Source organism: Physeter macrocephalus, chromosome 6 (genome assembly GCF_002837175.3).
Source record: "Physeter macrocephalus isolate SW-GA chromosome 6, ASM283717v5, whole genome shotgun sequence".
NCBI lineage: Eukaryota > Metazoa > Chordata > Mammalia > Artiodactyla > Physeteridae > Physeter > Physeter macrocephalus.
In genome coordinates, this window is record NC_041219.1 from 44747791 (window position 1) to 44768059 (window position 20269).

The 20269-nt window shown below is 55.4% G+C and overlaps 1 protein-coding gene across 1 annotated transcript in view; it reads left to right on the forward strand.

Annotated features, from left to right (window-relative positions):
* Positions 1–20269, forward strand: part of CACNA1I (calcium voltage-gated channel subunit alpha1 I) — a 74625-nt gene that overhangs the window by 16926 nt on the left and 37430 nt on the right. Inside the window, exons 2-6 of the mRNA XM_028491469.1 lie at positions 907–1066; positions 7615–7930; positions 9097–9189; positions 12279–12585; positions 15010–15443. Of these exons, the coding sequence (XP_028347270.1) occupies positions 907–1066; positions 7615–7930; positions 9097–9189; positions 12279–12585; positions 15010–15443 (1310 nt within the window). The remainder of the gene's footprint in view (positions 1–906; positions 1067–7614; positions 7931–9096; positions 9190–12278; positions 12586–15009; positions 15444–20269) is intronic.

Here is a 20269-nt window from a genome sequence, read left to right on the forward strand (position 1 = left end):
AAGCCATCTGGTCCTGGGCTTTTGTTTGTTGGAAGATTTTTAATCACAGTTTCAATTTCAGTGCTTGTGATTGGTCTGTTCATACTTTCTATTTCTTCCTGGTTCAGTCTCAGCAGGAGGTTACTACAAGCGGCTATTTCTTAGGAGAGGAAAAGTCCTCTTCCTCTGGCATCAGGCCAGGTCTGAGTCCCTCGGCGGGCCAGGGTTCTTCTGTAAGTGGCTCTGAGAGCTCTGCCTGGTTCCATCATGCAGTGGGTGGGTCAGCAGGGTGGTTTTGGCTGGTACTGATGTGTCCTGGCAAGGTCAGGGAACCACTGACTGCCCCGGAGATGAAGGACACTTATTAGGCTCCTACTGTGCCCATTCTGGGTGGGTGCTGGGCATAGGGAGATGAGCCGGCCTCAGTCCTAGGCCTCCGGGTACTTGGGCGTTGTGGAAAGAGTGCTAACTTGGTGTCAGGACACCTGGTTTAAATCCAGACCCTGCTGCTTCCTATCTGTGTGACCTTGGGCGAGTAGCTTCAGTTCTAGGAACCTCCAGTTGCCTCTTCTATAAAATAGGGATAATATTACCACCCTCACAAAGGAGATCATATTTGTGCATTACCCAGAAAAGCACTTGGCACATAAAAGGTGCTCCATAAATGCCTGCCTATTCACCCAGAATCTAGTGTAAGTGTCGTGGGGCCCAGAGCCATTTCCATGACCTCTGGGAGGAGGGGCAGGTACCAAGGAGGAAGTCTGTCTGGTGGCCACTGAGCAGGCTGAGGACAGTAAGGAGCCCCTGCCCATATGTTCCACCTCTCCTTTCACTGCCCCCTCTCTGTTCCTCTAACCCTGCTCTCCCTCTGTCCTCTCTGGGACCTCTGCCCCTGTCTGCCCATCCCTCCACCCTCCCCTCTCTCAGGTATGCGGATCCTGGTGAACCTGCTCCTGGACACGCTGCCCATGCTGGGGAATGTCCTCCTGCTCTGCTTCTTTGTCTTCTTCATCTTTGGCATCATCGGTGTGCAGCTCTGGGCGGGCCTGCTGCGCAACCGCTGCTTCCTGGAGGAGAACTTCACAATGTGAGTGCAGTCCCACCCCCACCCTGTACCCGCCTGGCCCGGGCTCCTGGCCAACTTTAGCTGGGGAATCAGTGGCGCTGAATGTTTCAGGGCTAGGAAGGTCTCCACGTTGAGACCTGGTCCCAATCCTTATTTCCAGTGGTGCAGAGAGATTAAGGGATGTGCCCAGGTGAGTTGGTGGTAGGTCTCTCACGAATGGCTGGACACCAGAATGAGCACAGAAGCCCTCTGAGCTCTCAAAATTGCTATCAAAAAGTCCCAGGCTGGGGCTTCCCTGGTGGCGCAGTGGTTGAGAGTCTACCTGCCGATGCAGGGGACTTCCCGGTCCGGGAAGATCCCACATGCTGCGGAGGGGCTAGGCCCGTGAGCCATGGCCTCTGAGCCTGCACGTCCGGAACCTGTGCTCCACAACGGGAGAGGCCACAACAGTGAGAGGCCTGTGTACCGCAAAAAAAAAAAAAAAAAAAAAGTCTCAATCCAAGATAGGCCCTTAGATGCTAATTCAGTACCTAGTGACTCTTACTTAACACATAGTTTAAACTTACTTGGGAATTGGAACCAAGAGTGGAAGCAGCAAACGAGAAGGAGGTTGGTTAAGAGGAAAAAGGGCAGTTAAGATCCAAGCAGAAGTGATGACAACAAGGAATAAAGAGACAGAAAACCTTAAAAGCAGACGTGGAAACTGGCTTTCTAATTACAGCACAGACATTCCTATCAGTGACTCTGAGTCATCAGGGAAAGGTCAGCTCGCATTCGGCCCACTTGTGTCTAAAAGCAGTGGGGTGAGCAACTCCTCAGAGAGATGATTGTCCAAAGCCATGTAAACAGAAATCAAGCTTTGACTCTCGGAGGAGTTGCGTTGAGTTGTCTGAGAAATGTGACATCTGCAGAATCTCAGCGACGAGGGATAAGCAGCGTCTTTGAGTGTACATACATGCCCATATGTATTTGGACATGACTATGCTTTCATTTTGTTTCACTAATATGCATTAGTACACTCTTGCTGTGTGCCAGGCCCCAGGGAGACTGAAGTAAAAAACCATTTTCATTCATCCTGTCACTCGACAAACTCATCCAAGTGGCAGCTCTTGCCCAGCCTGTGCTCGGGCCGAGGACGCAGTAGAAGGTGGAGTTCCTGCCCCTAGGGAGCGAGGACTGCAGGAGGGACAGTTCCTGCCCCTTGGGACACTGCACAGGCGTGGGCTGGGCCTCCCTCTTGGCCTGACTGTTGGTTTGGGGATGGAGCTAAGCTGTAGAGCCAGGGGGAAGTCTGGGGAAGGGACTGACCCGCCCATCACTGTGGGGGAACGGTAGGGTACCTGGGTAGATCAGGGACGGGCCACCCTTGTGGGTAAGAGCCCTGTAGGGGGCAGGGGTGCCCTCACTGTGTCAGTCGTTTGGAAGCGGTGGCCCCTGAGTCAGGGCCTGGGGCAGCAGGAGAGGAGGACCCTGCTTCTCCTGGTCTGGCCTTCAAAGATGGAGATGGGTAGGTATGAGCTCTCAGCTCTGGGTTCAGGTCTCATCCAGGCCCCTTCGTCCCATATGGATCTTTCTCTAGGTCATTCCGACATGGCCCCCTTCTCATTATCCCAGCTTAGCCCCGATGTCGTCTTGTCCTGGGGGCCTTCCCTCACCACCCGCCTCCCCCAGACCCTCTATTGCCTTATCCTGCTTGATTTTCTTGGCACTATCTCTGTCTGAAATTATGTCACTTGTGAGTCTATTTTCTTGGTTGTTGGGTGTCTCTAGACCAGTTTGTTTACTTGGTTAGCAAGGATGAAGTGTTTCCTGTGTGACAGGGGCTGTGGAGGTGACAGCTTGACTTTTGATCCCATGTGGAGACCAGGAAACTGAGGCTGCGAGAGGAGAATCTTGCTCCAGGGCACCCAGCTTGGCGAAGTGAGAGATAGAATTAGAACCTGGGTTCCCCCGACTCTAAAGCCTGCTGTGACTGCCCCCCAGGTAGTGTGCGCGAAGCATCCCTCCAGTCACGTGAGCCCCTCAGGAGACCCCAGATGGTCATTTGGAGTGTCCTTGATGAGCACAGAATCAGGACGATGTCACCCAGCTAGGAAGTGGCCGGGCCCGGAATCTGAGCCCTGGTCTGGTTTCCTCTGCAGAGCATCTGGTCCCTTCTTGCGGATTCCGTCTAGGCATTAATGCACACACATGACTATTTACACCCCAGACAGGTTTGAAAAATGAGAATTGCTCTGGCAGCGTGTCTTGAGTGTTTTTCATCAGTGTTTCTTATTCCACGAATGAATAAGAAGCTGGCGAGCCAGCTTCTGTTGATGGACCTTGCGAGGTTTCCAAGTTTTTGCTCTTACATACGAGCCTGCAGGGAGCATCGTGTATGCTTGTGATCTTTGTGATCAATGGCTAGACTCATAATTTTTAGTCAAGATGTAAAGCATTCCTCAGAGATATTGCGGGTTTGGTTCCAGACCACCACAACAAAGCGAGTCATATGACTTTTTTGGTTTCTCAGTGCATATTATGTTTACACTATACTGTAGTCTATAGTATTAAAAAAAGAACACACCCCGATTAAAAAGTACTTTATTACCAAAAAATGCTAGCCATCATCTGAGACTTCAGTGAGTTGTAATAGTAACAACAAAGATCACTGCTCACAGATCATCACGACAAATAGAATGATAATAAAAGTTTGAACTATTACAAGAATAATCAAAATGTGACAGAGACACAAAGTGAGCAAATGCTGTTGGAACAATGGTGCCGACAGACGTGCTCAATACAGGGTTGCCACAAACCTTCAATTTGTGAGAAGTGCAATAAAGCAAAGCTCAAAAAGACCTAGGTGTGCCCCTGTGTCCATTTTTTTTAAATACTGTTTTTGGTTAAGGTATAAATTACACTCTGTAGCAGGCACAGCTATTAAGTGCTCAGTGAGGTTTTACCTGGGTTGTACATCACTGTAAATCTACCCTGAGAAACTCACTGTCCCCAGCAAGGCTCCCTCCTGCCCCTTCCCAGTCACCTTCCCCCTCACCCCAAAGTAGCAGCTATTCTGATCTCTATCACCATAGATTCCCTTTGCCCGTTTCTGAGGTTTCTTTAGATGGAATCATATAGGCCGTTACCTTTTGTGTCTGCATCTTTGTCTCAGTGTCTGTGAGGTTCATCCAAGTTGTTGTTTGTGTATTTCCTTTTTCATTTTTTAAAAAAAATCATCTCTAGATTACTTGTTTTTTAAAAAAATATATTTATTTATTTATTTATTTATTTAGGCTGTGCCGGGTCTTAGTTGTGGCATGGGGGATCTTTGTTGTGGCATACAGACTCTTAGTTGCAGCATGCATGCAGGATCTAGTTCCTTGACCGGGGGTCGAACCCGGCCCCATGCTTTGGGAGCGTGGAGTCTTACCCACTGGACCACCAGAGAAGTCCCTCCTTCTTTTTCACTTCTGTGAGGATTCTGCTGAGTGAATATACCACTATGTGTTTTTCCATTCTCCTGTTGATCTGCGTGGTTTCTGGTTCTTTGGCTCTATGACTGATGAATACTCTTGTCCATGTCTTAGGGTGGATATGGCCATTCCTTCTCTTGGGTAAATTCTCAGGGGTGGAATTGCTGGGTTAAGGGAGTGCATATGTTTATTGGCTTTAGTAGGTTTTGCCAAACTTTTCCAGGATGGTTGCACTAAATGTTCGCTAGCAAAGTCTAAGAGTTCCAGTTGCCCTACATCCTTTAGCAACATTTGGAATTGTCAGTCATTTAATTTTTACTATTCTAGTGAGAGTGCAATGGTGCCTTATTGTGGTTTTAATTTGAATTTCCCTGATGACTAGTGGTGATAAGCACCTTTCCATGTGTTTATCAGCCATTGGTGTATCTTCCTGTGAAGTGTTTGTATGGTCTTTTGCCATGTTAAAGTAGGATTGCCTTTCTTTTTCTTATAAATTTGTAGCGGACCTTTATATCCTGGATTTGAGTCCTTTGGTGGATATATATATATTGCAAATATTTGATTCCAGTCTAATTTTTCTGTTTTCACTCTCTTTCTTTAAAAATATTTTAAATTTTGTTCTTTTTCTTTTAAAATTTTTTCTTTTTCTTTTTTGTTTCTTATTTCTTTTAAATAAAAAGTTCTTTTTGTTCTTTTATATTTTTTTTCTGTCTTTCTTTTATTGTCTTTAAAATTATTTTCTTTTTTCTTTTTGTTTTTCTTCTGTTTTCACTGTTTTTCCTTTTTAAAATATTTTTATAGTTTTATTGTTTTTTATTTCTTTAAAAATTTTTTTGTTCCTTTATATTTTTTCTGTTTTTTCTTTTCCTTTTAAATATTTTTTCTTTTTTCTTTTTGTTCTTTTTCTGTTTTCACTCTCTTAATGGTGTCATTTGATTGACAAACAGAAGCTCTCAGTTGTAATGAAGACCAGATATCAATCATTTTCCTAGTATGCTTTTTGTATCCAGTTTAAGAAATCTTTTCCTAACCCAAGGTTACCAACTGTCCTCCAGTATTTTCTTTTAGAAGCTTTCTTGTTTTTATCTTTCACATTTAGGTCTATATTCCATTTCAAATAATTTTTAGTACGACCTGTGGTTGGGGGTCAAGATTCATTTTTTATATGGATGACCAATTGTCCCAACACCACTGATGGAGAAGTCCATCCTTTCTCCACTGAATTGCAGTACTGTCTTTATTAAACTGTCAGGGGACCATATGTATTTGGGTTGGATGTCTACATGTTAATTGTTAATGGATGTTGTTGCCAAATTGCCCTCTAAAAAGCTCATGTCAACTTACACTCCCACCAATAGTGTATTGGCGTGTTTGCACTCACCCCATACTCAATATTATCAGCCCTGAAATGTTTGCTGTTTGGATGGATGTAAAATGATCTCACTGTTATTTTTGTTTGTATTTTCCTGTTATTAGTGAGGTGAACATCTTTTCCTGTATGTTGGCCATTTTGATTTCTTCTGTGAATTTTCCATTCTTTTGTCCTTACCCCCCCAGTGGGTTCTTTTTCTTATTGAGTTATAGGAGATTTTAATATGCTTTAGATGGTTATTTTTGATCTGTTTTATACGTTGCAAATACTTCATCCCAGGGGATGGCAAACTTTGGCCTGTTTTCGTAAATGAAGTTTTATTTGGAACACAGCCATGCCCACTTGTTTATTTGTTTCTTATGACTGTTTTCATGTTATAACGGTGGAGTTGCATGACCGGGACAGAGACCATGTGGTCTGCAAAAAAATACTTAGTATTTGCCCCTTTATGGAAAAAGTTTGCCTACTTTGTATACTATTGTTTGTCTCATAGAAATTTTGTATGTAATCAATCTTGTCAACCTTTTCCTTCATAGATTTTGGATTTTATGTGTCTTATACAAGAAGGCCTTACCTATCCTGAGTTAACAAAAATATTTCATATTTTCTTGTAGTGTTTTTGTGGTTATTTTTGTTGCATTTATGCTTTTTAATGCACCAATTTACTATTTTAAATTTTATGATATATTTTATTTAACCTAATATATCCAAAATAGTATTATTTTCAATGTGCAATCAATATAAACAATTAATGATGAGATAATAGACATTCTTTTTTCCTTTTGATACCATGTCTTCAAGACATGTTTATGGTGTGAGGTAAGGATCTAATTTTTTATTTTCCAAATGGATAGCAAATGTCTTAACACCATTTACTGACTAGTCCTTCCATTCCCCATGGACCTCAAAAGGTGTCTCTATAATATACTAAGTTCTCTTTTATACCTGGGTTTGTCCCTGTGCTCTGTGGTGTTCCACAAATCTTTCTGTTCCTGTTGCAATACCGCACTGTCATAATAATCGTACTTGTATTTTGTTCTCCTGTAGGGCTGAGCTCCACTCATCTTTATTCTTTTAAAAAATTGTATTGACTATTCTCCCATTCATATAAATCCTAGAACCATCTGGCCAGGTTTCATAGACAAAAACATGTTGGGATTTTGATTGGGAGTGCAGTGAATCATAGATTAGCTCTACAGGATGGGCAGGGCAGGCATTGTCATCTCTGTTTTACAGATGAAGAAATTGAGGTCCAGAGAGGGGAAGTGACCAGCCCAAGGTCACGTAGATGGGAGGGGGGGCAGGAAGGTATCTTACCTTCATCTGTTGAATCAGTAAAATTTAGCATTTGTATATTAAGCACCTACTCTGCGCCGACCAAACAGTGTGTGGGTACTAGGGATGCTGAGACCCAGTCCTTTCCCTAAAAGAGCTCCAGCCTCCCAGGGGAGTTGGGTGCACTTTTCCCCAAGAGCAATAACGGGGGTGAGTGCAGGGCCCAGTCTTCCCTGAGGCTCCCCCAGGGAAGGCTCCCTCTTGGGCGGGGGGGACCCTGGAACTGCCCACAGTGGGCAGGTGGGAGTTTTTGTGACCACGGCAGAGGTGGGGAAGGGTGTCCCAGGCAGGGGGAACAGCATGTGCGAAGGCCTGGAGGCGATGATGGCATGTTGGGCCAGTCTTGCCATGCTGTGTGGCAGTGACCCCTCCCCTTCTCCTCTTTCCCCACCATCACCTGTGGACAGACAAGGGGATGTGGCCCTGCCCCCCTACTACCAGCCGGAGGAGGACGACGAGATGCCCTTCATCTGCTCCCTGTCGGGGGACAACGGCATCATGGGCTGCCACGAGATTCCCCCGCTCAAGGAGCAGGGCCGCGAGTGCTGCCTGTCCAAGGATGACGTCTATGACTTCGGGGCGGGGCGCCAGGACCTCAACGCCAGTGGGCTCTGTGTCAACTGGAACCGCTACTACAATGTGTGCCGCACAGGCAGTGCCAACCCCCACAAGGGCGCCATCAACTTTGACAACATCGGCTATGCCTGGATCGTCATCTTCCAGGTGGGGCCCATGGGCCTGGCACCGGCCCCCATGCTGGGGCTGGGGGTGGGGAGGGGTGCGGTGAGCAGCTTCACCTGGCAGGCGGGGCTCTGTGCTGGGGGTTTGCCACCCGTGTCACTGAAATCTACCCGTCCTGCTGGCACAACAGGCACTATCATGCCCATGTTACAGACAGAGCATCTGAGGTTTGAAGAAAGGGCTGTAGGCCCTCGGGTGTATTGCCTGATGCCTCTGTGCCTCAGTTTTCTTATCTCTAAAATGGGGGTAATAACAGCTCCCCCCCCACCTTGAGTGGCTGAGAAGAATAAACCAGATGATGCGAGCCGAGCCTAGTGTGCAGTGAGTGCTCGGTCAAGGTTGCCTTCCTGCTGTCGTCAGAAGGAAGGATGGGGCAGGTGCAGAGGGTGGTGGCTGAGAAGCCGCTGAGGGGTCTGCTTGGCACGCTTTGCTCTGTGAAGTAGCAGGATCTCAGAATTCAGAGCTGCAAAAGGTGTGATGTGATCACAGCCCAGCAGCTGCGTTTTGGGACCCTTCGGCCCGGAGAGGGTGGGTGACCTGGCAAATGCACAGAGCATTTGCCAGGAGTGAACGAGACCGCGGTGCTGGGGGGGCCCAGCGTTCGTCTCGCCCAGGGCTCCTCTGCTTTCCTCTCTGGGAAAGTGCATGGGGGACAGAGTCACACCAGGCTTCTCACAGCCCCCTTCCCGGGCTCACCTGAGCTGTGCCCCGACCCTGCCAGGTGGGCTCTGTTAATCCCACACACTGAAGAAGCAGCCGAGGCTCAGAGAGTGGCCCGTGGCGTGAGCTGGAGCCGCAGCCCAGGGCCCCCTGCTTCCAGTCCTCCTGCCTTGGTGTGGAAGACTGGAAGGTGGGGGGCTCTGGAGCGAGAGCGACCAGGTTAAGTCCCTGGTGCACTCCTTCCTGGCTGTGTGACATTGGGCAAGTGTCCTAACCTTCTGAACCTCAGTTTCCTCACTTGCATGTTGGGGATGAGGATGGCTGCCCGGTGGAGCCCTTGGGAGAAGTACGAGAGGGGGACATGTGTAGAGTGTCCCGGCACACAGTGGAGCTTCTGTCTGGGGCAGCTTCCCCTTTGCTGCCCGCCTTTCTGGAGGCTCAGCCGTCTCAGGCTCTCTCTCTCCTCTTCTGCTCTGTCCTGGCTGCAGGTGATTACTCTGGAAGGCTGGGTGGAGATCATGTACTACGTGATGGATGCTCACTCCTTCTACAACTTCATCTATTTTATCCTGCTTATCATAGTAAGTGTCAGGGGAGCGGGGGCTCTCTGGGCAAGCTCAGGGACCCATGGGCCCAGGCGACCCCAGAGTGGGGGCGGGGGTCTTTGGGAGTCCCCCTTCAGAGCCCGGAGAGCTGAGTGGCAGAGAGCAGGAGGGGCAGTTTTTAAATGCAGCCGAGCAGCAGGTGATTGAGGGAGCCCGTCGGGGGTGGCTGTGGAGGCATCCATCACTTCCGATTGCCTTCATTTCTCATTTCTGGGCATTTAAGTCCACCCGCCGCTCCTGCTCGTGTTTCTCTGCCTCGTAGTCTCTGGGAATACATTCTTTTATGACCATAGCAGGGATGCAGCCTCAGGATGGAAGCTTCTCAAGGGCTCCAGCACCTCCCTCGTTTCCTGGGGCGGGAAGATGAGATGCTGTGAAACAGAAGCCCAGGGCTGCTTCCTGGGCAGGGTCTGGAGGGCAGGCTGAGCCTGGTTGTGAACTGGTAGAACTCCCTGAAATTCTCGGAGGGACTCCCAGCTCTCGGGCAGCTCTGTCTTTTGGGGGAGACCTGGAGATGAAGGGGTGCTCTCTCCGCCCCCAGAGAGGGCCCCCTGTCTGGCCGGCCCCTCCCACCTTGCCCTGCACAGTCTCCCCAGAACGAGCTCATCCACCTTGTCATGCCTGACTGCAGCTTCAGCCACAGCACAGTCCCCAGATGTCAGGGTGATTCACTCCTGGGAGAGTCGCTGCTGGCTCCCTGCTGCTGCAGGGCTGGGATCTCTGGCTTCCTGGCCGTGGGAGAGAGCACGCTTGGGGCTCCGGGGCAGCACCCCATCCTGGGCTGCTGGGACTTTGACCTGGGGGCTCAGGACAAGCTGACCTGAGACACCCCCGCTGTTGGCTTAGCTTCGATGCCTTCCTGGGGGTGCTGCGGCCTTGGACCCATGAGGAGACACCCTAGATAGAGAGGGACCCAGGCTTTGTTCAGCGTTGCCGTCCATCCACTGGCTTGTTCATTCCCTAGCACATTCAGGGAAGCCTGCTCTGCGCCAGGCCCTGAGCCGAGTGCTGGGTACTGAGCGGTGAGTCAGGCCCTCCCTGCCCCCTGGGAGCTCACAGTCTTGTGGGGGAAGATGGGCGACAGCAGACAGGTACCAGACTGCATCTTAGGAGCCACCACCGAAGGAAGCCCAAGAGGCTGAGGGAGCCCCCAGGAGGCCTCTCACCCGGCTTGGAGAAGGGATAGGAGAAGTGAGAGGCTTCCTGGAGGAGGTGATGCCAGAATTGAGCCTTAAAGGCTGGAGGGGGAAGAGCCAGAGGAAGAGCCTTCTGGGCAGGGGACGCCTCACAGAGACCCTGGGGCCAGACAGAATCCTGCAGTGGGGGGAATGTGAACCACTGAGGTTGCAGGAGAAGCCTTGAGTTCCAGGGAGAGGCTGGAGGACGCTTCATCTGCTTCTCCTGATGGACTTAGGGGTGGAGTCTGGGGTTGGTAACTCCCAGCATGACCCTGGGCAGGACCCTAAGCTCCCTGAGCTCACAGTGAAGCGGGGAACAGTCATGGCACCTGGCTCACGGGCCCTGGGGAGGGTTAGGGGAGACAGAGCCTGCGGCTGCACAGCCCCTGGCACACAGTACATGCTCAATAAATGTGCCCTGCTGCTATTATTGCTGCGATTATTGGGCCCCGGGGGGCCCTGTCACAGGAGAAAGGGTGCTGGTAGGAGGCTGAGGATGCCGAGTTTCCCAGGTGCTGGGAAGCATCCAGCGAGCAGAGGCTGAGTGATCGTGCCGTTCTTTAACCCTCACAGCCCTGGCCACGCAGGGTCACCTGCTTGTTTCCCAGGTGTGGAGCCTGAGCCCCAGAGAGGTGAGGTGCCTGGCCCGGGCCACACAGCGGTGAGGGGTCCTCAGCCTTTGCACGCAGGTCCCCAGTGCTCCTTCTGATGGCAGAAGTCCTAAGCTCGTCCGAGCCTTATGTTTTTGATGGGGAAATGGAGGTCCAGAGGGGATGGGGAGCTGCCTGGTTACCCAGGGACAGCAGCCACAGAGGTGGGCTGGGTAGAGGCTGCCATGTGTGAGCTCCCAGCGGACAGGGTCCGTGCCCCTCACACAGGCCTGCCGAGCGGGTCTCCAGGAGATGCGGAGAGAGCAAATGAGTGAGGCATCTTCTTACTTTAGAGGCAGGGGATTTTCCCAGAGTCCTCTGGGCCAGGAAGCCCCCCCACCCGCCCCCGTACCCCCCTCCTGAGCCCCAGGTCCCCAGCTATGCTGTGGGGGAGAGGAAGGAAGGGGGACCAGCGACTGGGGCTGCGGCCTACAGGAACCTTCTGGCAGGCAGCCTGGAGGAGGGTGAAACGCACACTGCCCCCTCCCTCTGGCAGGCGAGAGTCTGCAGCTGAGTCTGTTCAAAGGCTTAGCATGTGCCTGGGAGGAGCCTGCCTCTGGAAACTGGGGCGCTTCTGCCTGTGGTGGCCCCTGGAGCTGGGCCCTGGGACTTGAGGTGGCAGAATTCCTAGCACTAGCCAGGTAGCCTTTCCCCATCCAAGCCCAGATAAAGACGCCCAACTAAGCCCTTTCTGAGGGAAGCTTCTCTTTTCTTGTCTGGAGGCCCAAAGTCAAGGCCGTAGTGAGGGCAGGGCTGGGGTGGGACTCAGAGCCCGGGTAGCCTGAGGGGGGCTGTGCCTCCCTCCCTGCCCTCAGCGCTGATGCCAAGGCCTAGGGGCCTGAGAGGAGAGGGCTTAGAAGCAGGCCTCAGGGCGGCCTGGGGAGCAGCCTGGGCCACCGCTGTCCTGAGCCCCGGCCTCCTCCCAGAGCAAGGCCTCAGCGATCTTTTCCTGTCCCTATCTGTGCCCGTGCCTCTCCGTCTCTCTGGGCGCTCCGCCCTCCCCTCCTCCCTCCCCGTCTCCACCCGCCCCTGTCACTTTGTGCTTCCCACACCCTCCGTTTCTGTCCTCTCTGAGCCTGTCTCACTCTCCCTTGGTGTCCCTTCTTGCCCCTGTCTGTCTGTACCCCCCTGTCTCTGACTGTCCCTTTCCCTGTTCCACGTCTGGGGCCCGCCCCGCCCCTCCTCCTCTCACCCCACCGTCCCCCCTGTCCCTGTCCTCTCCTCCCGTTGGTCACAGGTGGGCTCCTTCTTCATGATCAACCTGTGCCTCGTTGTCATAGCGACCCAGTTCTCGGAGACCAAGCAGCGGGAGCACCGGCTGATGCTGGAGCAGCGGCAGCGTTACCTGTCCTCCAGCACGCTGGCCAGCTACGCCGAGCCTGGGGACTGCTACGAGGAGATCTTCCAGTACGTCTGCCACATCCTGCGCAAGGCCAAGCGCCGGGCCCTGGGCCTCTACCAGGCCCTGCAGAGCCGGCGCCGGGCCCCGGGGGCACCCGGCTCCACCAAGCCCGGGCCCCACGCCAAGGAGCCCAGGCACTACAGTAAGTGGCCCACCTCCCCTGGCCTCCAGGGTGCCCCGCGCGGGCCTCGTGTGCCTCTAGCTGGAGACCCAGAAACAGCACTGTTTGCAAACGTGCCCTGTCTTCCCAGCACAGGCAGAGGTATCCAGCAAGTTCAGAACCCGGATCTTCCGCTGTGGTAGCTCCAGTCCACACCCCGGGGTTCCCTGCCCCCTTTCCTGACCGCCTGCTGGTGCCTGGCCTGGGCTAGCCCTGCGCTTGGGGGACCCAGCCCTGCCCTGGAGGGATTTTCCTCTGATCCCACGTGTGGCACAGGGACCCGGGCTCCGCCCTGGGAGCCACGCTTGAAAGAATGAACAATAGTCTGTCCTTAGTCTTGTGAAACTATAAAATCCGTCCACCACTGTAGCCTGTCTCCATTCTCACCCCGCTGAGCCCCCACGCGTTCCTGTGGCCGCCTGCCTGCTGGCTGGCACACCTGAGCAGCGATGTCGGGCACCTGGAATGAAAGGGCCGTGGCCAGCGCTGCAGAGAGAGGCAGGGCATGCTGGGGACACACGAACACTCTGATCTGCTCCTGCCTTGGGGCCATTTCTCCTGCTCGACTGTAGACGGTTCCAGAGAGTTAGCAGCGTAGGCTGAAGAAGGGGTTTCCATTCGTTTTCTCATCTGTTCTAGAAAACAGTCCTGCGAAGGGAGCGGAGTGGGTAATATTAGCCTCAGTGTTCAGATGGGAAAACTAACGTCCAGAGGGATGAAGGGAGTCACTTAAGGTCACACAGCGTGTCAGTGACAAAAGCTCGGCATTGGGGACGTCAGAGTTGCAGGCTCTGCTGAGCCCACCTCTAGGGGGACGTGAACCGCTCCCGTAGGAGGACGCAAAGGGCCACGGGAGGTGGGCCCCACCCCAGGCCCAGTCCTGCCCCCAGGCGGTGCCCACCAGGAAGTCAGCCGCATCAGCCCAGAGCAGGCGCAGCTGTGACGGTGGACGGCCCGGCTCCCCGCCGTGGAGTGAGGACGAGGCCGTGCGCCGTGGGAGCGGCCGCCCCCAGGCCCTGTCCCCGCAGGTCTCACGTTCTGGGAACCTGAGGTTCTCGGAGGCAAGCTGGAGAATTCATCCGCAGAGCTGCTGCCCAGCCGCCCCCGGGGGCCCGCCGTCCAGGCGTGGTCTTGGAGGCTCCAGGTGGCCCGTGGGCTGGCCCAGCACGTGGACAGGGGAGCTGGGGTCGGGCAAGGCTGGCACCCCGTGTTCCTGGATGACGTGGGGAGGGGTGTTTACAGCTCAGGGCTTCCTGCTGCTGCCCATCGCCCTCTCCGTGGAAACCTCGTGGAGAGAAGCCCTAGACAGGCTTCTGCAGGGAAGCCGTGCCCCCTGTCCTGGGCCTTCGTGCCTCCCCCATCTCCCTTCCTTGGGAAACAAGTGTCAGGGGGCCCAGCCCCATGTACAGGTGGGCTGGGAGGGGCTTTGCCGTGACCTCCAGCACTGAGGTGGCCCACGCCTGGGCTTCTGGCTGCCCCACCGGTCTAGAGGGTGACTGAGTCAGAGAGCCTTGTCCAGACGTAGGGAGGTGTTTGGAAGCAAGTGTGGAAATGAACGGTAGACATTACAGGTTTTTCTTTCCCTTTAGCGTTATCTATTTATTTTTTGCTATGCAAGCCAACCTGTGTATTCTAGGAGAACACAGACAAATATAAAAGAAGGAACCAAACTATCCAGAAAGAGCCGCTCTGACACCTCTTTGAAATGGTTCACAGATCACAGAACGTGGGTCCAAGACCGGCCTAGCTTCTCATGCTCTCCCTGGGCAGCTCGGGGGATGACAGCTCCTGCCCCCTCCCAGGGTCAACCCTGACTCCGCTGTGCGGGGGGTGGGCGGGGAGTCGTATCGTAGTGGGTGATGCTTCTCGAGCAAGGGCTTGCCCCTGCCCGGGGCTCCTGCCCCCTTCCTCCCTGGTGATAGGCCCCCCACACGGGCAGGAGAATTGAGGAATGCCGAGGCCACCTTGGCTTCCTCTGAGGGGTGTCTACCCTCCACAATGGCCTTTTCAGCCGTTTTCCAAGCTCCATGATGTCATGAAGCAGGACGGTGGGGAGGGGCTGGGGTTCCTGGAGGGTCTTTCAGTGACCAACCGGGGGCCACGGGGCAGGAAGTGACAGGGCGAGGACACTGCTCTGGGCTCATCCCGCGTATTAACCAACAGAATCCGCCCCATGGCCCTGGTGTGTGGGTCCTCCTGGTCCCCGCTTTTCCTCGGGGGCCAACAAAGCCCAGAGGGTGAAGCTGTTTCCCCAGGAACCACGAGCCACTTGGCCTCCAGGCGGGGCTGGCGGGTTCCAGGCAGACCCTGTGGGCGCACGCGAGTGGTAACCCAGGTCGGGCCGGGCCTAGTGCGCGCGGGGGCCGCCTCCAGCGGGACCAACCCCGACCTCGGCTTCTTTTCCAGAGTTGTGCCCCCGACACAGCCCCCCGGACTCGACGCTCCACATGCTGGTGCAGCCCATCTCTGCCATTCTGGCCTCCGACCCCGCCAGCTGCCCCCGCTGCCAGCACGAGGCGGGCCGGTGCTCGGGCCTGGGCAGCAGCAACTCGGGCCAGGAGGGCTCGGGTTCCGGGGGCTCGGGCTCCGGGGGCTCGGGCGGCGGCGAGGACGAGGCCGGCGGGCACGGGGCCCGGAGCAGCGAGGACGGGGCCTCCTTGGAGCCGGAGGACGAGGACGAGGAGGGGCGGGCGGACGGGGCTGCCTGGCTGTGCGGAGACGTGTGGCGGGAGACGCGAGCCAAGCTGCGGGGCATCGTGGACAGCAAGTACTTCAACCGGGGCATCATGATGGCCATCCTGGTCAACACCGCCAGCATGGGCATCGAGTACCACCCGCAGGCGAGTGTCGGGGGGTGGGGCCCGGGGGGCCCGGCACGCGGGAGCCGGGGCCCGTCGGACACCCGCTGTCTGTCTGTCTTCCCCTGACCTGGGTCCCCCTGAGCCACGTGACCCCAGTGCCCAGCCCAGGGCCAGGCACAGAGGGGGCGGAGCTCAGGGTCAACGAGTGACCGAATGGCCCCTTGGGCTGTGAACAGGGGGATGTGCTTCCTTGCCCTCTGAGCCTCTCAGCATGGACACCAGGTCCCCCACAACCCATCTCCCGCCAGTCCCTGCAGAGTCCTAACTTCCATTTGTCGCCTCTCCATGTGACCCTCCTGTCTCTTCTCTCCAAAACGACTGGAGTGGTCTTTCCAGAGGCTGGGAGCGCCCCTGCCCCCAAACTTCCAGAGCCCCCGCTGACCTTGGCACAAAACGCAGACCTTTCCACTGACATTCAAGGCCCTTCGTGCTCCACCTGCGACATAGTGATACCTTCTGCAGGTGGGACGCCCTCCTGCCCCTCACGCCCCCCGCTTACTCCCCGCCTCACCGCAGCCCCACGGCACTGAGGGGCCCCAGGGTTGCCCTGCAAAGGCTGTCCCCTATCTCCCTTCTTGGCCAAACCTGTGGTTTCTTCCGTCTTCAGCTCTGGGTGCGTGGGGCGCAGGGAGGGTGTTGGCTGCGTCGATTGGTGTGTCCCAGGCCCCCTAGGCCATCGGGGGCACTGCTTGGGGTTCACAGGTGAGATGAGTTCAGAGAAAGGGTCCCCAAGGGGGGACAGCACATGGAGGAGGGCATGGCTTCTGGGAAGTAGCTGGAGCACCGGGAGGATGTGTACCAGAGGGTATTTGTGGGGACACAGGATGGAGGGCTCTGGGGGCTTCGCACAGATGTCCCCAATCCATAGGTCCACCCCAGGTGACAGCCTGGACAAGTCCAGCCCTGGATCCATTTGGAAAAACATCATTTTCTGGCTCCCACTGTCCCCCAGCTGCTAGGTGGGGTCCCTCCCTTAACGTGAACCCCTTTCCTATGAGGCACTCCATCTGGCAGTTGGTGACCCTGAGGCCCAGGGAGGGGATGTCACTGGCCCAAGGTCCCATAGCCAGTCAGGGGCTGAATTTGAACCCACATCTTTGTGTGGCAAGACTGACACCACCGCAGAGTTTAGGGTTTCGATGCCTCCTTGGCTTCCCCGTGGCCCTCTTTCTGCAGCTCCCCCCACCCCCGCTGTGCCCCGTGGTGGGGTCACACTCTCATTCCCCTCTTCATTCGCGCTCCAGGCACAGGCTTCATCCAATTTACTTAAATGCGGCCCCTGGGGCAGCCGCCACGCTCTGTTCGGAGCTGCCTGTTTGCCAGTTATCCCGGCTTAACTAAGTGTCTCTGGGGAGGGCTGGGGAGGCTTTCTGCAGGGTAAAGCTGGTGAGACAGGCAGGCTGGACCCCCTCGCCTAGAATCCAGCCTCTGGCCTTCGCCTGGCCCAGCATCCCCGGGGAAGGCCCCACAGGGAACCTGCACTGTTGGGGTGCTGGCTTTAGCTTCTGGGTGAGGCAGCACCAAGGGCGCCTGTCCCAGTCCTGCTGCACCAGGGCCTAAGCACCATCCCTGCCAGTGGCTTGTGGAACCAGCTCGCAAGAGCCAATTTTCTCATGCTCCGGGATTTTGCAAGCCCATGGTTGTAAACAGTCGGTAGCTTGAAATTGGCCATGGTGGGAGTATTCACACCATGGAAATTGACATACGCTGCAAATCAGGGCTATTTTTCAGAGGCCCGTTTGCCGGTGTACTACTGGTTCCTGGCTTCCCAGCCATCCCTCCACGGCCAAACCCGGTGGCCAGGGTGGCTCCATCCTCTGGGTCCAGCTTCTCCCTCTCTCCGCAGCCCCAGCCTCAGGCCAGGCTGTGGTCCCTGCCCAAGCCTCCTCAGGGTCTTCCTGCCTGGCCTGTCCCCCCTCACTTCTTCTGCCACGTCCTTTTGGGCAAACTTTCTAGCCTCCAGACGGGGGAGCCTCTTCTCTCTGGCACCGTAGGACCCCTCTTGGTCCCCGCACTGGGTTGCCCTCAGTAGGCGCTCTCTGCCCCTTCAAAGGATCCTCCCTGGCCTCCTCATCCACGAGCAGGTGCCCTAACTTCGTGCCCTTTCCATCATAGGGATCGGCTCCCTGGCACCTACTAAGTGCCAGGCCCCGAGCCAGCCTGGTGTATTGAGTCCTCACAACCAACCTCAAGACAGGTATTAACACCCCCCCTCCACCCCCCGCAACCCCGGCCGCACTCTGAAGACCGCCGCCAGAGAGCCGCAATCCGCCGCTCCAGGTCTGGGCTCCATCCCTGGTTCTACTGTCGACTGGTAGGGTGGCCTTGGGCAAGTCACTTGGCCTCCTTCGGCCAGTGTCCCCCATCTGGAAATGGGTACACGGACCCCCTCCTCCCAGAGTAGCTGGGAGGGTTCGATGCATTAAGAAGCCTGGTGCATAGTAGGTGCCCACTCGTTAGGAAAGATTTGTGAATCTTTTGTTGGAGCCTTACACCACCACCCTTGGGGTAAGTTTACCAGCTGCCGTCTGGAGCCTTAAAAAATTATTAATTAAGGAAAAAGTGAGGGGGAGGGAGAATTTTAAAAATACTCTCTTTAATGCAGCTCCGAGTGGCAGCCATTGTTTGGCCAAGCTCCGCGCAGGGCCTGCTTGTGGGGGTGTGGGTAGCTCTGCTCCACGCCCCCAGCTCCCAGACGCTGCTGGCAGGAAGCCCTCCGCCCCTGAGGTTGTTCTGAGCAGCCCCTGAGGCGCTGCCTGCAGAGAGAGGCGGCCCAGGGCTGCCAGGGGGCAGGGAGAAAAGGCGGGGAGCAGGGGGAGAGGCCCCTGAACGCTCGCAGCCCCTCTCCCGCAGAGCAGTGGCCGCAGAGGGGAGGCATCGTGGCGGCCCCTGCCGGCAGGGAGCTTGGTGTGGCCTCCGGGTGGGGGCCCGGGGGGGCCGGTGATGAGGGCGGGACAGAGCCTGGGCATTGCTTTCCCACTCCACCTGTGAAGTGGGGCCACCCCGGCCTCTGTGGTCACAGGTGCTCGAATGAGAGGTGAGACTGTGGGTGCCTGTGGCCTTTAGGTGGCCACTGCTGCCAAAATCACAAGGGAGTGTCACCAGGTTCCTCGTGGCCACAGCTACTCCTTGCAGGGACTGGCCTAGGAGGAGGTAACAGGGGAAAGTGGGGGTCAGCCGGGCAGTGGCCTGTGTGTGACCCATGAGGTGGTCAGATGGTGCTGAAGTCGGCATAGCCCTGGAGGGGAGTGGGCCCAGAACAGTCTGTGACTGAGGCTGCGTGACAGGCAGGTGGGCGGGGTCGGCTTGGGCAGCCAGATTTCTCTGTCATCATTTGCTGTCACATATCTTCCTGGTGTGATCCTCTCGGCAGCCCCCAGGGAAGGCGGGGTGAGTGTCTTGTCCCCACTGGGCAGATGGGGAAACCGAGGCTCAGAGAGGCAGACTGGCATGCCCAGCGTGATGCGGTGAGAAGCTGAGATGCTGAGGTTGAGTTGGAGGTTCCAGGAAGCCGACGGGAGTGGGTGGGGAGGCACTGCTCCTGGGAGCAGGCTCTCTCAGCCCCTCCCTCTCCCAGCATTCGCCCATCCCGGCCCATGACTCCTCCGGAGCTGCACAAGGCTGTCCTGGAGCTAGAGGACGCTCACCACGTCGGACAACAAAAAGAGGGTCAGGCTTTATTCTCTTTTCAGCAGTCTCATCAAGTCACTGCCAAGCCAGATCTGGGGTGACTCTGGGAAGAGGAAGATGGAGTGGCTTAGTACCTGACATTCCAGCTCTGGGAGGACTTAGGGGAGAGAGACGCCAACATGAACTGCAGTTTGGGAAGGCTTCCTGGAGGTGATGGCACTGGAGATGGATCCTGAAGGACGACTGGGATTTCATTAGACAAAGGAGGGGACAGATGCAGGCACCAGGAGCATGGGCATTCCTACGAAAGACCCTGAGCCCTCAAGAAGGGTGTGCACATAGGGCAGGGCAGACAGCCCAAGAGGCCAGGGGCTGTCAATCCACGAAGGGTCTTGAGACTGGCTTTATCCTTAGGGCGGTGGGGAGCCATGGAAGGCTTGTAAACAGGGCAGTGACATGTCCGTGCTGAACCGGAGCCTGAAGTCAGAAAAGTAGTGCAGGTGAAGGCACCTGGGCCATGGGGAGGTGGGGCGGGCCAGAGGGAGGAGACCTGGGTTTGAGATCGGATTTTACCACTGCCTGGCTGTGGCCAGGGACGGTCACTTCTCTCTGAGCCTCAGGTTTCCTGGCTGTAAAATGGGGATACTATAGGGTAATGTTTGAGCTTAGACAGGATAATCCGTGGAAAGTGCTTAGCACCGCCTGGCACGTGGGAGGTGTTTCAACACCAGCTGCCATTGTTATCATGAGGATGATGTTGGGCTCAAGGGGTTCCTGGGGGCAGCTTAGAGACCCCTGCCCAGCTGGGCCCTTATCTGGCCCTGCAGAAATGGCCAGAGGCTGGGCAGCTGGGCCTCCCAAGCCTGGCGTCCAGCAGGGATGAGCTGGCCCTGCCCCTGCCCCATCTCCCTCTGCTTCTGGCCTCACCTTCAGGTTGCAGCCCCTCCTCATCGGCCCTCTATCCTCCTGCCTCTGGCTTGACCTGGTTTTTCTGCCCTTCGGCACCTCCTCTTCCATGGGGTGGGTCTTTGCCATCTCCAGCCACCTCTCTGCAGTCTCTGCCTGTCTGTCTGTCTGTCTGCCTGCTCTCTCTCACTTTCTGGCTCTGTCTCTGACTCACAGTGTCATGATCTTGGTCTTTCATTATGTGTTTATCTCTGTTTTTCTCTCTCTGT